A 16,732-nucleotide genomic window follows, 5' to 3' on the forward strand; every position below is an offset into this window, starting at 1 on the left:
TTCATCCAAGTTGTCCATTTTATTGGCATAGAGCTGCTGGTAGTAGTCTCTTATGATCCTTTGTATTTCAGTGTTGTCTGTTGTGATCTCTCCATTTTCATTTCTTATTTTGTTAATTTGGTTTTTCTCTCTTTGTTTCTTAATGAGTCTTGCTAATGGTTTGTCAATTTTGTTTATTTTTTTCAAAAAACCAGCTTTTAGCTTTGTTGATTTTTTGCTATGGTCTCTTTAGTTTCTTTTGCATTTATTTCTGCCCTAATTTTTAAGATTTCTTTCCTTCTACTAACCCTGGGGTTGTTCATTTCTTCCTTCTCTAGTTGCTTAGGTGTAGAGTTAGGTTATTTATTTGGTTTTTTTTTTTGTTTCTTGATGTAAGCCTGTAATGCTATGAACCTTCCCCTTAGCACTGCTTTTACAGTGTCCCATAGGTTTTGGGTTGTTGTGTTTTCATTTTCATTCATTTCTATACATATTTTGATTTCTTTTTGATTTCTTCTATGATTTGTTGGTTATTCAGAAGCGTGTTATTTAGCCTCCATATGTTTGAATTTTTAACAATTTTTTTCCTGTAATTGAGATCTAATCTTACTGCACTGTGGTCAGAAAAGATGACTGGAATGATTTCAATTTTTTTGAATTTTCCAAGACCAGATTTATGGCCCAGGATGTGATCTATTCTGGAGAAGGTTCCGTGTGCACTTGAGAAAAAGGTGAAGTTGCTTGTTTTGGGGTGAAATGTCCTTATAGATATTAATTAGGTCTAGCTGGTCCATTGTGTCATTTAAGGTTTGTGTTTCCTTTGTTTAATTTTTGTTTAGTTGATCTATCCATAGTGTAGTGAGGTATCTAAAGTCTCCCACTATTATTGTGTTATTGTTAATTTCCCCCTTCATTCTTGTTAGCATTTGCCTTACATATTGCGGTGCTCCTATGTTGGGTGCATATATATTTATAATTGTTATATCTTCTTCTTGGATTGATCCTTTTATCATTATGTAGTGTCCTTCTTTGTCTCTTTTCACAGCTTTTATTTGAAAGTCTATTTTATCTGATATGAGTATTGCGACTCCTGCTTTCTTTTGGTCTCCATTTGCATGAAATATTTTTTCCAGCCCTTCACTTTTAGTCTGTATGTGTCTCTTGTTTTGAGGTGGGTCTCTTGTAGACAGCATATATAGGGGTCTTGTTTTTGTATCCATTCAGCCAGTCTTTGTCTTTGGTTGGGGCATTCAACCCATTTACATTTAAGGTAATTATTGATAGGTATGGTCCCATTGCCATTTACTTTGTTGTTTTGGGTTTGTGTTTATACAACCTTTCTGTGTTTCCTGTCTAGAGAAGATCCTTTAGCATTTGTTGAAGAGCTGGTTTGGTGGTGCTGAATTCTCTCAGCTTTGGCTTGTCTGTAAAGCTTTTGAATTCTCCTTCATATCTGAATGAGATCCTTGCTGGGTACAGTAATCTAGGTTGTAGTTTATTCTCTTTCATTACTTTCAGTACGTCCTGCCATTCCCTTCTGGCCTGGAGGGTTTCTATTGATAGATCGGCTGTTATCCTTATGGGAATCCCTTTGTGTGTTATTTGTTGTTTCTCCCTTGCTGCTTTTAATATTTGTTCTTTGTGTTTGATCTTTGTTAATTTGATTAATATGTGTCTTGGGGTGTTTCGCCTTGGTTTATCCTATTTGCGACTCTCTGGGTTTCTTGGACTTGGGTGGCTATTTCCTTCCCCATTTTAGGGAAGTTTTCAGCTATTATCTCCTCGAGTATTTTCTCATGGCCTTTCTTTTGTCTTCTTCTTCTGGAACTCCTATGATTCGAATGTTGGGGCGTTTCACAGCCAGAGGTCCCTGAGGTTGTCCTCATTTCTTTTGATCCTTTTTCTTTTTTCCTCTCTGCTTCATTTATTTCTACCATTTTATCTTCTACCTCACTTATCCTATCTTCTGTCTCTGTTATTCTACTCTTGGTTCCCTCCAGAGTGTTTTTGATCTCATTTATTGCATTATTCATTTTTAATTGACTCTTTTTTATTTCTTCTAGGTCTTTATTAAACAGTTCTTGAATCTTTCAATCTTTGTTTCCAGGCTATTTATCTGTAACTCCATTTTGTTTTCAAGATTTTGGATCATTTTTATTATCATTATTCTAAATTCTTTTTCAGGTAGATTCCCTATCTCCTCCTCTTTTGTTTGACTTGGTGGGCATTTTTCATGTTCCTTTACCTGTTGGGTATTTCTTTGCCTTTTCATCTTGTTTAGATTGCTGTATCTGGAGTGGGCTTTCTGTATTCTGGAGGTCTGTGGTTCCTTTTTGTTGTGGAGGATTAACCCAGTGGGTAGGGTTAGACGATTGGCTTGTCAAGATTTCCTGGTTAGGGAAGCGTGCGTCAGTGTTCTGGTGCGTGAAACTTGATTTCTTCTCTTTGGGGAGCAATGGAGTGCCCAGTAATGAGTTTTGAGATGGGTCTATGTGTTAGGTGTGACCTTGGGCAGCCTGTATGTTGATGTTCAGGGCTATGTTCCGGCGTTGCTGGAGAATTTGCGTGGTATGTCTTGCTCTAAAACTTATTGGCTCTTGGGTGGTGGTTGGTTTCAGTGTAGGTATGAAGGCTTTTGGACAGTCACTTATTACTTAAAGTTCCATGTAGTCAGGAGTTTTCTGGTGTTCTCAGGTTTTGGGCTTAAGTCTCCTGCCTCTGGATTTCAGTTTTATTCTTCCTGTAGTCTCAGGACTTCTCCAACTATACAGCCCTGATAAGAAAACTTCTAGGTTAATGGCTAAAAGATTCTCCCCCATTAGGGACACCCAGAGAGGTTCACAGAGTTACATGAAGAAGAGGAGAGGGAGGAGGGAGATAGAGATGAGCAGGAGGAGAAAAAGGGGGACTCAAGAGGAGAGAGACAGATCTACACAGCTGTCTGTTCCCAGAGTGTTCTCTGTAGCCCAGTCACCTACAAAGATTCACAGAATTGGATTGGGAAGAGAAGGGGAAAGGAGGAAATAGAGGTGTTCTGAGGTAGAAAACAGAGAGTCAAGATTGGGAGAGAATAATCTTCGGTTTAAAAATAGGGCTTCTCTTCTTTTTTTCTTTTGTAAGGTTATAGTGTATTGAAAATGAAAATTAAGGAGTAGCAGAGGAGTACTAGAGGACTTTAAAAGAAATAAGAGAAAAAGAAAAATAGAAAATAGAAGAGAAAAAGGAAAGAAAAAAAAAGAAGAAAAAAGGAGAAAAAAAAGAAAAAGAAAAAAAAAATTTTTTCTCCTAATTAAAAAAATCGTAAAAATCTATGGAAATGAAAGTTAAGGAGTAATGGAGTAATAGGGGATTTTAAAGGAAAATAAAAGAGAAAAAATAAAAAAGAAAAAATAAAAAAAAAAAAAAGAAAAAAGTAAAATTATATCTAGGAGTTTCTCTGGAGCTGTTGCGGTCAGTGTGGGTTCGGCTTAGTTTCAGATAGCTCCTCGTTCCAGCTTACGCTTCTCGATATCTACAGGCCCCTTCCGGTGTAGTCGGTGTTTTCTACAGGGATTTTAATCTGTTGCACCAGTCCCTTCTGAAGCGGTTCCTTTGTTTATTTGGCTTCTGTTTGCCGGTCTCTTCAGAGCCTCATTTCCGCCCTGACACAGGCGGGCGGAGGTGGACTCTTATTCAGATAGCTAGTTCCGTCGCTCTGAGGGGAGGGGCTGGCACTGCGGGGAGGGGCTGGCGCTGTGGGGACGGGCTTGCGCCGCGGGGACGGGCTGGCGCTGCCGGGAGGGGCTGTCGCTGCTTTCTCCGTCTGCGCTGCTCAGGCTCCCGGCTGCTCTATATGGAGCGCGCCCCGCGCTGCGCGAGGTTCCAGCCTTCGGGTGTTCCACAAAAGCACGGAACGAAAAGCTGCGCCTGCTCTCTGTGCCTTCCCCGTCAGAGCGGTCCAGGCAGCCAGGGGCTTGATGGGCGCACTCTCCCCAGGTGTGGCGCGCCCACTCCCTTCCACGGACCCAGTTTCAGTTTCCTCTGGCGCCAGTCGGGTGCGTGCGCCTTCTGCCCTCCGCGTCCCCATCCCCAGTCCCCGCCCGCGCCGGTCGGGTGCCTGCGCCCTGTGTCTCGCCGCGACCTTCCCCTCCCCCCTGCCTCCTGACTCCGGCGGGGCTGGGCCGGTCTGCAGCCTGCGAGCTCTTCTCTGGATTTTCTCGGTCTCTTTGTTCTGCGAACGGCCGGCAGTGAGTTCGGGCTGGTTAATTTACTCTCTCTCTTTTGGTCTCCCACAGTTCAAGTTGGCAACTCACAGAAGTTCCCTCCGATTGTCCTCAGGGCACTCAGGCCCGGACCCTACCCCAAGCAATGCCGCCTAAGACTTCCCGGGACGGATCTCCGTCCTTAGCTCTTTTGTCTCACTTTTTATCTTTTATATTTTGTCCTACCTCCTTTTGAAGACAATGGGCTGCTTTTCTGGGCGCCTGATGACCTCAGCTAGCGATCAGAAGTTGTTCTGTGAAGTTTGCTCTGCGTTCAGATATTCTTTTGATGAATTTGTAGGAGAGAAAGTGGTCTCCCTGTCCTACTCCTCCGCCATCTTGGCTCCTCCCTCACATAGGTGGTACTTTATGGGATTTTGATAACTTTAAATACTCACAGTAGAAAAGAAAATTAATGAGCTAAGTATTTTGCTAAAATAGTTATTGTAGAGAATAAACCTAAGCATAACCTTTTTCCCCCAAATATATCTAGAATACTGACTATATTCTTATTGTTATTTCAAAGATATTTATTATAAAGAAAGTAACTGAATTAGGTAGTTGAACCATGTTAGTAGATTTTCTCTTAACTTCTTCTGTTCTCAATGTGCTGTAAAGAACTTTCATTTGTATTAATGATAATTTCAAATCTGCTTGAAGGATGGCTTAGGAATTTAACTTCTAAATGGTCTTAAATGAACAGTTTATCATCTTTGGTCATATTTTACAGTGGTTAGATTTTAAACTAATGATTTATTGCACAGGAGACTTTTTTGTTCAGTTCAAAACTTTTTTGGGGAGTGAGGGCAATAAAACCCTTTTTCTTCCACCAAAACCTAACACAAAAATGCAGCATTTATACAATCGATCAAGTGAAGCGCTTCAAGCTATAACCCTACATTTCTGCTTACTTGAACCTTTTTCTCTTCTGTTTTTGATCCGAAGTACCTCCTGTGAAAATTGGGTTTTTGGGCACTAGGGTTTGAGAAACATCAAGATGACATACCTGTGATGCTGTGTTACAGGTTACATTTCATGTTCTACATACTTCACCTGCTCTTTGCTGTGTTGAATTTTATTTGTAGTTTCTGAAGCAGTTGGCACATTTGAAATGTTTTTTTACTGGAATTTTTTTTTTTTACAATTTACTTATTTAATTATTATACTAACTCTTTTAATTTCTAAAGGTACATGGCTTGACTTGACTTTCTTCACGTATTGTTTTTATTTAGATTGGATCACTGCTTTTCCCTTGAAGACTCAGATGATATGTTACAGGACTTTGGTCCACAAGCATTCCAGCTCTTATCTGCTGTGACCATCTTGGGAGGAAAGTTTGGCATTGGGATTCCAATTTTATTTCTCCGAGGATCTGTAAGTCTTCTTTTACTCCCATTATACTTTTCTTCAGAGGTTTGCTGTTTTGTGATTATAACTTTGGCTTTGGTTATCAGAAACTCAAGAGTCATATTAAGTTCCAGGTCAGCACTGCATTCATTACTTTTGACAAAACCTGTGTGTATCATTAAGAATGCTTCCAGGCTGTCTGTCTTAGTTTATTACATTGCAGTTGGATGAATCCCCAGGCTGGTCTGTTTTGGGATAATTAAGAAAAGTTAACTTTCATTGTGTCAAGGGACAGGTAGAACAAATTTGTGTCTTTTGGTGCCATGAAAAGTAGTAAAATTTTTGAGCATAACTTAAAATTTTAGTGATCTTTTGTAAATGTCTCAGTTCAGTTATAATATTTGGCTGTAAGTTTTTTCTTTCCTTCTTCTTTTTTTTATCAGAAGCATTTAAATTTCGTAGAAAGTTTTCTTTTTCTTAACTAATGAAAAAATAGTTAATTCAGCTACTTGTTTTTTTTTTTTTTTTTGAGTGATTAGCGTGCCAGCATTATGCTCACAGCTGCAGGTACAAATATGAGTAGGTCATGACCCTTATAGCCAAGGAGCTTTTTCTGTAGTCCTTTTGTTTATGTGATTTTATTCCTGATTGACAAGTCTGTAAAGTTAAGTTTTATATATTGATATTAGTTGGAAAAAAAAACATAAGTGGGAGATAGAATCCTTTGCAACTGTGTATATTTATTAAAAATATACTAAAAGATTAAAATTCTCACTTTGTAGAATTCTGAAAATAATTTAGAATTTATTTTTTATTTGTTAAATTTTTTTGTTTATTTATTTGTTAAATTCTTAAATACCTCATGTAAATATTTACTTTCTGAGTTTTTGTTCTCTTTGGAAAGAGATTTTTGAAGGTAGTCAGTTGTGAAATATTTTTAATGAAAGATTGAAAGCATGTTACCTTCAGGTACTGATATTTTTAGATTCTGCATGGAGTTTAAAATTTGATTTGATTTGATTAGAAAGCTAATGGTAGAAGTGTTGCCTGAGGAACTTGGACTAGCAACTATGAGTACTGCAGTATTTTTTTATATAAAAAAATTCAAGTTGCAAGGAACAGATTAAATGTAATTGAGATCTATGAAAATTTTTTGTCTCTGTCATCCTCAAATCCTGTGTATCCCAGCTGAATGTATAATTTGTAAAAATTAGCCTTGTTTTAATTTGGTATAACCCAGCAGTATCCAGTATCAACAGATAAGTGGAAGTGGGCTCCTAGACAAATTTGAACTGGTCACAAGAGGGATCAGATTTCACCTATTATTTAAAAACCAAGTCAGACCGCTTATACTGACAGTCTCTTCTGGGAGTCTACAAATTAAGAAGTTTATTCTTTGTGAAATTTTATATTACCCTTGCTAGAGAAAGGTGTAAAACTTTTTAAAAAGTACCACTTAACGAAAATTTATACACATTAACTACAGTGAAAATAAGACAAGTTTTTTCTCTCTTATTTCAGAGATCTTGGCATCTACTGGGATATTATTTTAAAAATTATAATTGTATCTCCTTTGAGAATTTAGTGAATCGTCCACTTTACCTAATTTAGGAGAAATTAATATCTTTATAGGTAATTTTTATCTGTGTGATGATTAAACACCTTAAACTTGAAACTCTTTGAGTTTATTTAAAGAGATATTTGTACATGTAAAACAAGTATTTCAGCTACACATGATTTTCCTCTGTTACATAGATGTTTACAAATAGTATAAATGATTTTTCAGGCCATCCAGGTGTTTGTGAATAGTTTGAAATTTTTTTTTATTAATTTATTTATTCTATTTGGAGGCTAATTACTTTACAATACTGTAGTGGTTTTGCCATACATTGACATGAATCAGCCACGGGTGTACATGTTTCCCCCATCCTGAACCCCCCTCCCACCTCCTTCCCCATCCCATCCCTTAGGTTTATTCCAGTACACCAGGAAATTTTATTTTTAAAGCATAAGTTTTGTTGGAAAATAAATAGTAGAAACGTTGCCTAAGGAAATTTGTTTTAGGGGGTCTATCTCACCATATAAAGAGATTTCCAAAAATCTTTCAACACCTTTATGAATAGTATTAAGATATGCAGTTATCTTAATTTTTACAGATTAGAAAACAGATACAGTGATCAATTTGCATAATTAGGAGATTAAGTGAAACCTCTTTCCTGATCATATTATTAAAGTGTTGAACCTTATCATGGCCCCAGAATTAGAGAACACTTGATAGAAGATGCTTTGACTATATGCAGCTATTGGAAAACCATTGTTAGTTTTAATCACTCTTTATAATTTTCAAACTTTCTAGCAGGAGACGGTTATCCATTTAATTTTCTGGACAAGTTATTTTATCAGATTGATATATATGCCTAGAGATAATGATCTTTACTTTATATTTTGGCTTGATTGTTCACGTAGAACAGCAGTTCCAGAAATGACTTTTTTAAGCCCTGAAATGGTAGCTGTGAACTTCTTTGACTTGAAGGGACTGGGAAAGAGGCAAAAGGAAAAAATTGTTAATATAGACAGAGACTATGAACTTTGTACTTTAAGAACACAGGAAAATTAAAACCTCAGGAGTGAAGAGTTTATAATTGTTTTTTGGGTTTTTTTTTTTTTTTTCTGCTAGTTATTAAACATCTTTGTTGTGTGTGTGTGTGGCTGTGCCTCAGGGGCGTGAGAGGTCTTAGTTCCTCAACCAGGGATTGAACCTCTGCCCCAGGAAACGCAAGTGTGGAGTCCTAGCCACTGGACTGTCATGGAAGAACCTAAACATCTATTTTTGTGTGAGGCACTGTACTCTGTTTTGTGGGGAATTCAAAGTGAAATTAGATGAAACTTACCATCCAGTATGGAAGATGTTACTTGAGAAGAAATAAGTGTATAGCAGCATGAAAAGAGATGAGGAGCAAATGAATAGGTTAAAGTACTATTCAGATTCTGAAGAGAGAGTGGTGGTTAGTAGCTGCAAAACTAGAGTCGTTTTTCCATTGTGTGGACACTAACAGTAGATTTGTGCACTCAGAGACGGATCAAGGGAAGAAGGCGTGGAGGGGAATGTGGCATTCCCAGCAAGAGGAACCTCCACAACAAGCAACTGTGATTTTTTTTTAAAGAAGTTAATTCAGAGAAGTGGCAAGTTTGTTTTCTGTATCATGATAGCATGTGTGTGTGTTCAGTTACTCAGTCGTGCCCGACTCTTTATGACCCCATGGACTGTGGCCCGCCAGGCTCCTCTGTCCATGGGATTTCTCAGGCAAGAATATGGGAGTGGTTTGACATTTTCTCCTCCAGGGGATCGTCCCAACCCAGGGGTCGAAAACTGTGTCTTCTGAGTCTCCTTTTCATTGGCAGGTGGATTCTTTACCACTGAGCCACTTGGGAAGCCTGATAGTGGTTTAAAGATTGGGGATATGATTGTCTTTATTCTAACACACATCCATTTGTTAGTAGGTTTCCACATTCCTTGATGCATCATTTAGTACCCTGATTTTTCCAACCTGCTTTTTATTTTTTATTTTTATTAGTTGGAGGCTAATTACTTTACAATATTGTAGTGGTTTTTGCCATACATTGACATGAATTAGCCATGGATTTACATGTGTTCCCCATCCCGATCCCCTCTCCCGCCTCCCTCCCCATCTGATCCCTCTGGGTCTTCCCAGTGCACCAGCCCTGAGCACTTGTCGCATGCATCCAGCCTGGGCTGATGATCTGTTCCACCCTTGATAGTATACTTGTTTCAATGCTATTCTCTCAAAACATCCCACCCTCGCCTTCTCCCACAGAGTCCAAAAGTCTGTTCTGGACATCTGTGTCTCTTTTTCTATTTTGCATATAGGGTTACCGTTGCCATCTTTTAAAATTCCATATATATGCGTTAGTATACTGTATTGGTGTTTATCTTTCTGGCTTACTTTACTCTGTATAATGGGCTCCAGTTTCATCCATCTCATTAGGACTGGTTCAAATGAATTCTTTTTAATGGCTGAGTAATATTCCATGGTGTATATGTACCACAGCTTCCTTATCCATTCGTCTGCTGATGGGGCATCTAGGTTGCTTCCATGTCCTGGCTATTATAAACAGTGCTGCGATGAACATTGGGGTGCACGTGTCTCTTTCAGATCTGGTTTCCTCAGTGTGTATGCCCAGAAGTGGGATTGCTGGGTCATATGGCAGTTCTATTTCCAGTTTTTTAAGAAATCTCCACACTGTTCTCCATAGTGGCTGTACTAGTTTGCATTCCCACCAACAGTGTAAGAGGGTTCCCTTTTCTCCACACCCTCTCCAGCATTTATTGCTTGTAGACTTTTGGATAGCAGCCATTCTGACTGGTGTGTAATGGTACCTCATTGAGGTTTTGATTTGCATTTCTCTGATAATGAGTGATGTTGAGCATCTTTTCATGTTTGTTAGCCATCTGTATGTCTTCTTTGGAGAAATGTCTGTTTAGATCTTTGGCCCATTTTTTGATTGGATCATTTATTTTTCTGGAATTGAGCTGCAGGAGTTGCTTGTATATTTTCGAGATTGATCCTTTGTCTGTTTCTTCATTTGCTATTATATTCTCCCATTCTGAAGGCTGTCTTTTCACCTTGCTTATAGTTTCCTTTGTTGTGCAAAACCTTTTAAGTTCCAACCTGCTTTTTAAAGGGAAAGAATGGGTTGATAATTTCCATTTTTGAGATGTTGCCCCATAGAAGTAAAGACTCTTATTAGAGAATAACAATTGTTTAACTCTACCACCTTATTACACAATGGTTGATACAAAAGCCCAGAAGTTAAATGAACTGCCTCAGGTCGGCTTTGTATCAGAAGCAGGATGAATGACAGCTTTCCTAACTGCTGTTCTAGGGCTGTTTCTGTTTTATTATGCTGTTCACATGCAGTTTTAAATTTGTATTTTTAAGTTGAATGATCTAGAGGTACTAGAAGAAAGGTTTATGGTTGGTTACAATGTGTGTGTAAAATTGTGTGCTCCGTAAAAATCAGTGCCCAAATCCCCATGTCCTCTATAGCAGCTTTCTCATGCTTAGCAGTTTCCTTCGTCTGTGGGTTAACCTGGAAAATTAAGTTAACTGGAACATATACATAATAAATGGAAGATGCCTCGCACAGAGGAAAAAATTGTTAGACATTTGTTGCTAAAAAGTATTCTGACTTTACAAAAATGTTACTTGGGTACGTTTGGATTTCTAGTTGAAAAAGGAATATGGTTCCTTTAAGACAAAATGCTCTGTGTTGAAGAGCAGAAATATTTTCTGTGTGGGGATTGCCATGGAAACAAGGCAGTGTAAATTTATTCACACCACACACAGTATTCACAGTGATTATTGCTCATAAGGGGAAGAGACAGTTACCCCTACTGATTAGAAGAGCATCTTCTTACTTCATACTAGTAAATCTGTTCATTCACTTAACAGTGTTTTCTCCTTATGAAAGGGAAGACTAGAGGAATGATTTTTAGAGTCCAGATTGCTAATAAGTACTGGTCAGGCACCTTAATACCTTTGGTGTTATTAGTTTGCAAGCAATAGAATCTCTTACTATAAAGGTAAGCCCCCGGCAGGTGTAGAATGCCAAGTGTTCCGGGAAAACTGACTAGATGCTGACCGAGTCAGGGCTTTTACTTTTATGTTAAGGAATTCAGGTTAAGTTAAAGGCTCAGCTGTTAGCTCATAAAAAGAAAGTTAGTATCATGGAGCCAGGCTCTGTCCTGTCCTGGTTACTGACTTAATCTTCACAACATCCCCAAGAGATTGGAGTTGTTATTATACTTATATAGCAGCCAAGGAAATAGAAACATGGGTAAGTTAAGTAACCAACTTGCCCCATATCAAAAAGCTAGTAAGTACCTATGCATTGGGAAATGCTTGTGATTTTTATATGAAATTTCCCGCCATTTTTTTTTTAAGCAGAAAAGGAACACTATTTTAAGTGGTTTTTTTTGTGTGTGTGTGTGAGTTAGGTATTCAGAGCAAGTAGGATGGGTATAAAAATTCCATGGGTTTTTAAAGCTGAAACTTAAGTATTAAAGCCAAAGAATCAGTAGATGGTGTTGTGTTTTACTTCTCCTGTTTAATGAAATAAACACTTGAAGTTTTATTCCCAATTTCAGAATTCTCAGCGTCTTGAAGATAGATACCGCAGCCACAGCGTCTTTGGTACTGGCAAGGGCCACACTGAGACTTGGTGGAAGGCTCTTTCCCGTCAGCTCATCATTGAGGGATTCTTGGCAGAAGTTCCTGGGTATAGCAAATACGTAAAGATTTGCACCCTTACAGAAAAGGTAAACCATGCAGAAGTCTGCCTGTTTGATTTCATATTCTCACTGTGCATTAAAAAGAGTCTTCTTGTGTTCAATAGGGTAGAAACTGGTTTGCTAAAGCCAAAACAGAATCTCCTCAGAGACTTTACCTTCAAGCCAATGAAGAATTGTGTCCAAGGAAAGTTTTTCTACCAAGGTTCATTTTTCATTTTTTCTTTTAAACTTTCAGGTTTTTATGATTCATTTTATGCCAATTTGCAGGCACCACATGGGGTGAAATGAATAAAATCATTTTTGCATGCCTCTTTTAGTGTTTGGAGGTGGCCGTCAGTAGGGAGAAATAAATCATAGAACACTCAGAAGGTGTTCTTAGTGTATAGGAAGTAGTTGACTATACTATTTAGAAAGCTGCTTTCCTGTTGATTAAAGAAGTATATAGCAAAGGGAACTGTAATTGATATCTTGTAATTAACTGTAATGGTAAAGAATCAGGAAAGAAAAAGAATGTAGATTTATACGTATATATGTGTAGAACAGAATCACTTCACTGTACACTTGAAACTAACACAATCTTGTAAATCAACTATAATTAAAAATAAATAAAAGAAGCAGCATTGAGATCAATGTGGAAGAATCCATATGCCATATTTCCTTCTTCTATATAGAAGATGGGAAAGGAATACATGTGTTGTTGCCTACTTTATAGTACTTCTAAATTATTGATCATTTTTCAGTTTTTTTCTTTTTTTAAAAAAATGAGATATAATTGAAATATAACACTGTGTAAGTTTGAAGTGTACAAGTATTGGTTTGATACATTTACATATTACACTATGATTATTGGATGGCATCACCAACTCGATGGACATGAGTTTGAGTAAACTCCGGGAGTTGGTGATGGACAGGGAGGCCTGGTGTGCTGCATGGGGTTGCAAAGAGTCGGACATGACTGAGCGACTGAACTGAGCTGAGATGATGGCAATAGTACATAACTCATTACTTGCACATAACTCTTCTGTGTAGAGAACAATTAAGATTTAGTCTCTTAGCGACTCTGAAGTTTATAATACAGTATTACTGACTAATCACGGTGTTGTGCATTAGATTATCAATTTTACTTTAAAACTTAAAAAACTTTAGAAAGCTTAAGCTCTTTCGGGGTGGTGGGGAATTAATTTAAAAGCATCCTCAGTTCTAAAAGAGTAATATAATCTCATCTGCCTCTCTAAGAGTAGAGGTGTGATGATTCATATATTAAATAATTACATTTTAACATTTGAGATAATTTTATTACTTTTCAGTTCTAGAGCTGTATCTTCAGGCACTGAGGAACATGTCTCTGATCAAGTACCAGTTAAATTAACTTCAGAGAAGGTTTGTTTTTGTTAGAGATGTTTCTTATTTATTTTATTCTTCATTGATGCAATTTCTATTTTAATTTTTATTTCCATTGCATTTCCACTCAAATTAAAGAGGAAGATGCCATATATAGCAAGACATAAAATTTGGAGAGAGAAATGATATGAACAGAATAAAATATGCAATATATGATTTCTTGGATTAATAGAACAGTTAGAAGTATTTGAGCAAGTAACTTTCTTTTATGCCTACTTCATAACTCATTTTGTTTGGAGTCTTTTTTTCCTTAGCAATTATGATACTTTTGGTTGAATGTTCTCATTAAAGTTACACACACACACATTTTCCTGCTTTGTTTTAGATCTTAGGCAACTATTACAGATTAAATACTTATCCACAGGCAGACTTCCACTAATTAGAATACTAGGGTGATGGGGTGATGGACAAATGAATTAAATTTTCTGGTGAACTTTTTCTGCTTTATTAAAGTATCCAGAATGTAATTAAATCATTTTTATGACTTTGGCTCTTGCTATGCCTCTAAAAATTCTTTTGATCACATATTTTCTGTAGATTTGGAAGGAATGGGATATTATATTGTATTTCCAACTGTCTTTAGAACCCAAAAGCTGATAATTTATGAGCTTATTTTCAGCTGATTTCTTCGATGAGGTGTTTAGTCAGAGGAAAAATGATCATCGTAACATTTTGTATTTTATTTTCTTCATATTTAAAAGATTTTTGAAACTTCTCTCTTTTTTTTTAATGGATCTTTATATGTTTAAAACCAGTTTAACTTGGATCAGATGTATTCTTACAAAGCACATGATAAAATTTCTTCTGGGAGTAAGAGTCCTAAAAACAGGTACAGAATTCACATTTTATTCTCTATAATCGCTGTTAGCAGTTCTTCTCTTTCTTTCCTAGAGAGAAAGCTCTATCAGATGTTGGGTTATTTCATTGGCAGAAAGAAGTTAAAACATAAGCCTCCAGTATTATAATTATTAAGGCAGACTTATAAAATTATAGTTTTAATATTAAGAGCTAACACTTCTGGGTATTATTGTTTGCCAGGCTTGTGCTAAATGTACTATCTCATTTAATGTGTACAACAACCTGAGTTAGCCACTATTCTTTATCCCCATTTTACAGTTGAAGAGACTTAAGGGTTAAGTTAACTAACTTGTTAAGAGCATAAATCAATAGCAGAGGTGATTTTCATATCTGTATTTGTTAACCTTTAGCATCTATATACTATTTCATTATAATTTGTATGAAATATATATATTCCCACTTCATTTTCAAGAAAGAGATCTTACTGCAACGTACAATGGTGGATATTAAGGTGATGCATCTATTGTGCTTTCAAGCATAATATTTGTCTTTCTGACTTAAAAGTGTGGAGAATGTACAGAATTATAGAAGGTGTGAAAATGGAGAATTTAAAAACTTGTTAGGACATGTGCACAGGTTAAGTGGACTATATTTACATACATATCAAGTGAAAGAAAATGGTTTGTTCTCTAAATGGTATGCTCACTTCGATAATATTGCTTTGGAGCTTATAGAAACATTTACTATGATATCAGTCTTCCACACCAAATGATTTCTTTTTGATTGGATATGTCATATGTGATTACTGTGTTTCATGTAAACAAAAGGTTTAAGGACTGTGCAAAACAAGAAACCCATTCAATATGCTGAAGCATTTCTTCACTTAAACATTCCCTGTGACTTCTTCTTGGTGCCACGGACTAACTTAGGCCCTGGGATTGAGTGGAGAGTTGCTGGCCCTCCCAGAGTTTGTATTCTAGTGGGATATACAGATGAGGGAACAGAAAATTACAATCCAGGGTTGTGGCACTTTGGAAACATACTTTGGAAGTGACTCTTGAGCTTAGTAAAAGTTAGGTGAAGTGAGGAAATGCTTTCTAAGCAGAGGAATGGCCCACACATTAAACCCTGAAAGCAGGAGAGGTTATGAAGTGATTGAGGAGCTCAGCAGTTTGCTAGCAGTTCCCTGGGAGAGGGAAGCAAGGGAGTGGTAGAATTTAGGGCTGGAGAATTGAACAGGGTCTTGAGGATCTGGTGGGCTTCCCAGGTGGCCCAGTGGTGAAAGAATCTGCCTGCTATCAGGAAACGTGGGTTCAGTCCTTGGGTCGGGAAGATCCCCTGGAGAAGGAAATGGCAACCTACTCCAATATTTTTGCCTGGAAAATCCCTGGTAGGCTATAGTCAACGGGGTCGCAAAGATTTGGACACAACTGAGCGACTAAACAACAACAACAGCAAGAATATCCAGTTCCTTTCAAGTACTCCATTTGATCATAAAGGCAGTTGGAGCCAAGGAAGGGTTTTCAGCAGGGCAGTGACATAATCAAATTTATGACTGAGGACAGGTGTTGACAAACATTTTCTATGAAGGGTCAGATAGGAAGTAGTTTAGGCTTTGAGGGCCAGGTGGGCTTCCGTGGTAACTCAGCTGGTAAAGAATCCGCCTGCAATGCAGGAGACCCTGGTTTCATTCCTGGGTCAGGAAGATCCCCTGGAGAAGGGAGAGGTGACCTGCTCTGACATTCTTGAGCTTCCCTGCTGGCTCAGCTGGTTAAGAATCTGCCTGCAGTGTGGGAGACCTGTGTTCGATCCCTGTGTTGGGAAGATCCCATGGAGAAGGGAACGGCTACCCACTCCAGTATTCTGGCCTGGATAGTGCATGGGGTCGCAAAGAGTCGGACACGGCTGAGCGACTTTAACTTTTCACTTGATCTCTGTCTCAACTACACTGCTTTGCCGTTACGTCCTCAAAGCAGCCATGAATGATATGAAAATGAATGAGCAGGGCTCTTTTCCAATAAAACTTTATTTAGGGACACTGAAATTTGAGTTTCATTTAATTTTCACATGTCACAAAATGTTCTTTTGATTTTTTTTAAGCTTTAAAAAAATGTACAGAAGCCATTCTTAGCTATAAACTTTGCCAGAACAGACAGATTTGGCCCGAGCACCCTAGCTTGCTGACCTGTGGTTGATGACTCTGACTGTGGAGGGTATGGATTGCAGGAGGAGCAGCATTGTGGAGACACAAGTAGAAAGGCTGGCTGTTGGTGTGCCGTTTGCAGGCGGTGATGTTAGATAGTCAAGGGAAGTGGCAGTAGGCGTGGAGTGAAGAGATTTGTGAGATATTTAGGAGATGGAATTGTTAGGACTCAGCGACTGAACAGATACGGGTTGATAAAAATGGAGGACTTGACTGTGACACTTGGATTTCTGTCTTTGAGAGTAGGGTAAGTGCTGCCATTTCCTTCACTGAGCCTTGTAAGAGGAAGCCAGGTTTGAAGGGTTGTATGTTTAGGAGATGAAGTTAACTTAGGAGTTTTAGTGATAGACAAACCCAACTTTGAGATACCTGTGGAGTGGTCCAGTAGTTAATTTTAATGTACATGCTTAGTGTACAGAAATGATAATGATGCTTATATATCAATAACTA

General features: G+C 37.8%; 1 protein-coding gene across 10 annotated transcripts in view; it reads left to right on the plus strand.

The window, feature by feature from the left end:
* Positions 1–16,732, plus strand: part of WRN (WRN RecQ like helicase) — a 124,865-nt gene that overhangs the window by 90,922 nt on the left and 17,211 nt on the right. For 9 of the 10 annotated variants that reach the window (XM_043454658.1, XM_043454654.1, XM_043454660.1 and 6 more), the window contains 5 exons: positions 5,453–5,594; positions 11,737–11,907; positions 11,985–12,082; positions 13,188–13,260; positions 14,034–14,110. In XM_043454658.1, the coding sequence (XP_043310593.1) occupies positions 5,453–5,594; positions 11,737–11,907; positions 11,985–12,082; positions 13,188–13,260; positions 14,034–14,110 (561 nt within the window). The remainder of the gene's footprint in view (positions 1–5,452; positions 5,595–11,736; positions 11,908–11,984; positions 12,083–13,187; positions 13,261–14,033; positions 14,111–16,732) is intronic. The other variant, XM_043454655.1, reaches the window with a different exon arrangement.

This window comes from Cervus canadensis, chromosome 31, assembly GCF_019320065.1.
Source record: "Cervus canadensis isolate Bull #8, Minnesota chromosome 31, ASM1932006v1, whole genome shotgun sequence".
In the NCBI taxonomy this organism is placed as follows: Eukaryota; Metazoa; Chordata; class Mammalia; order Artiodactyla; family Cervidae; genus Cervus; species Cervus canadensis.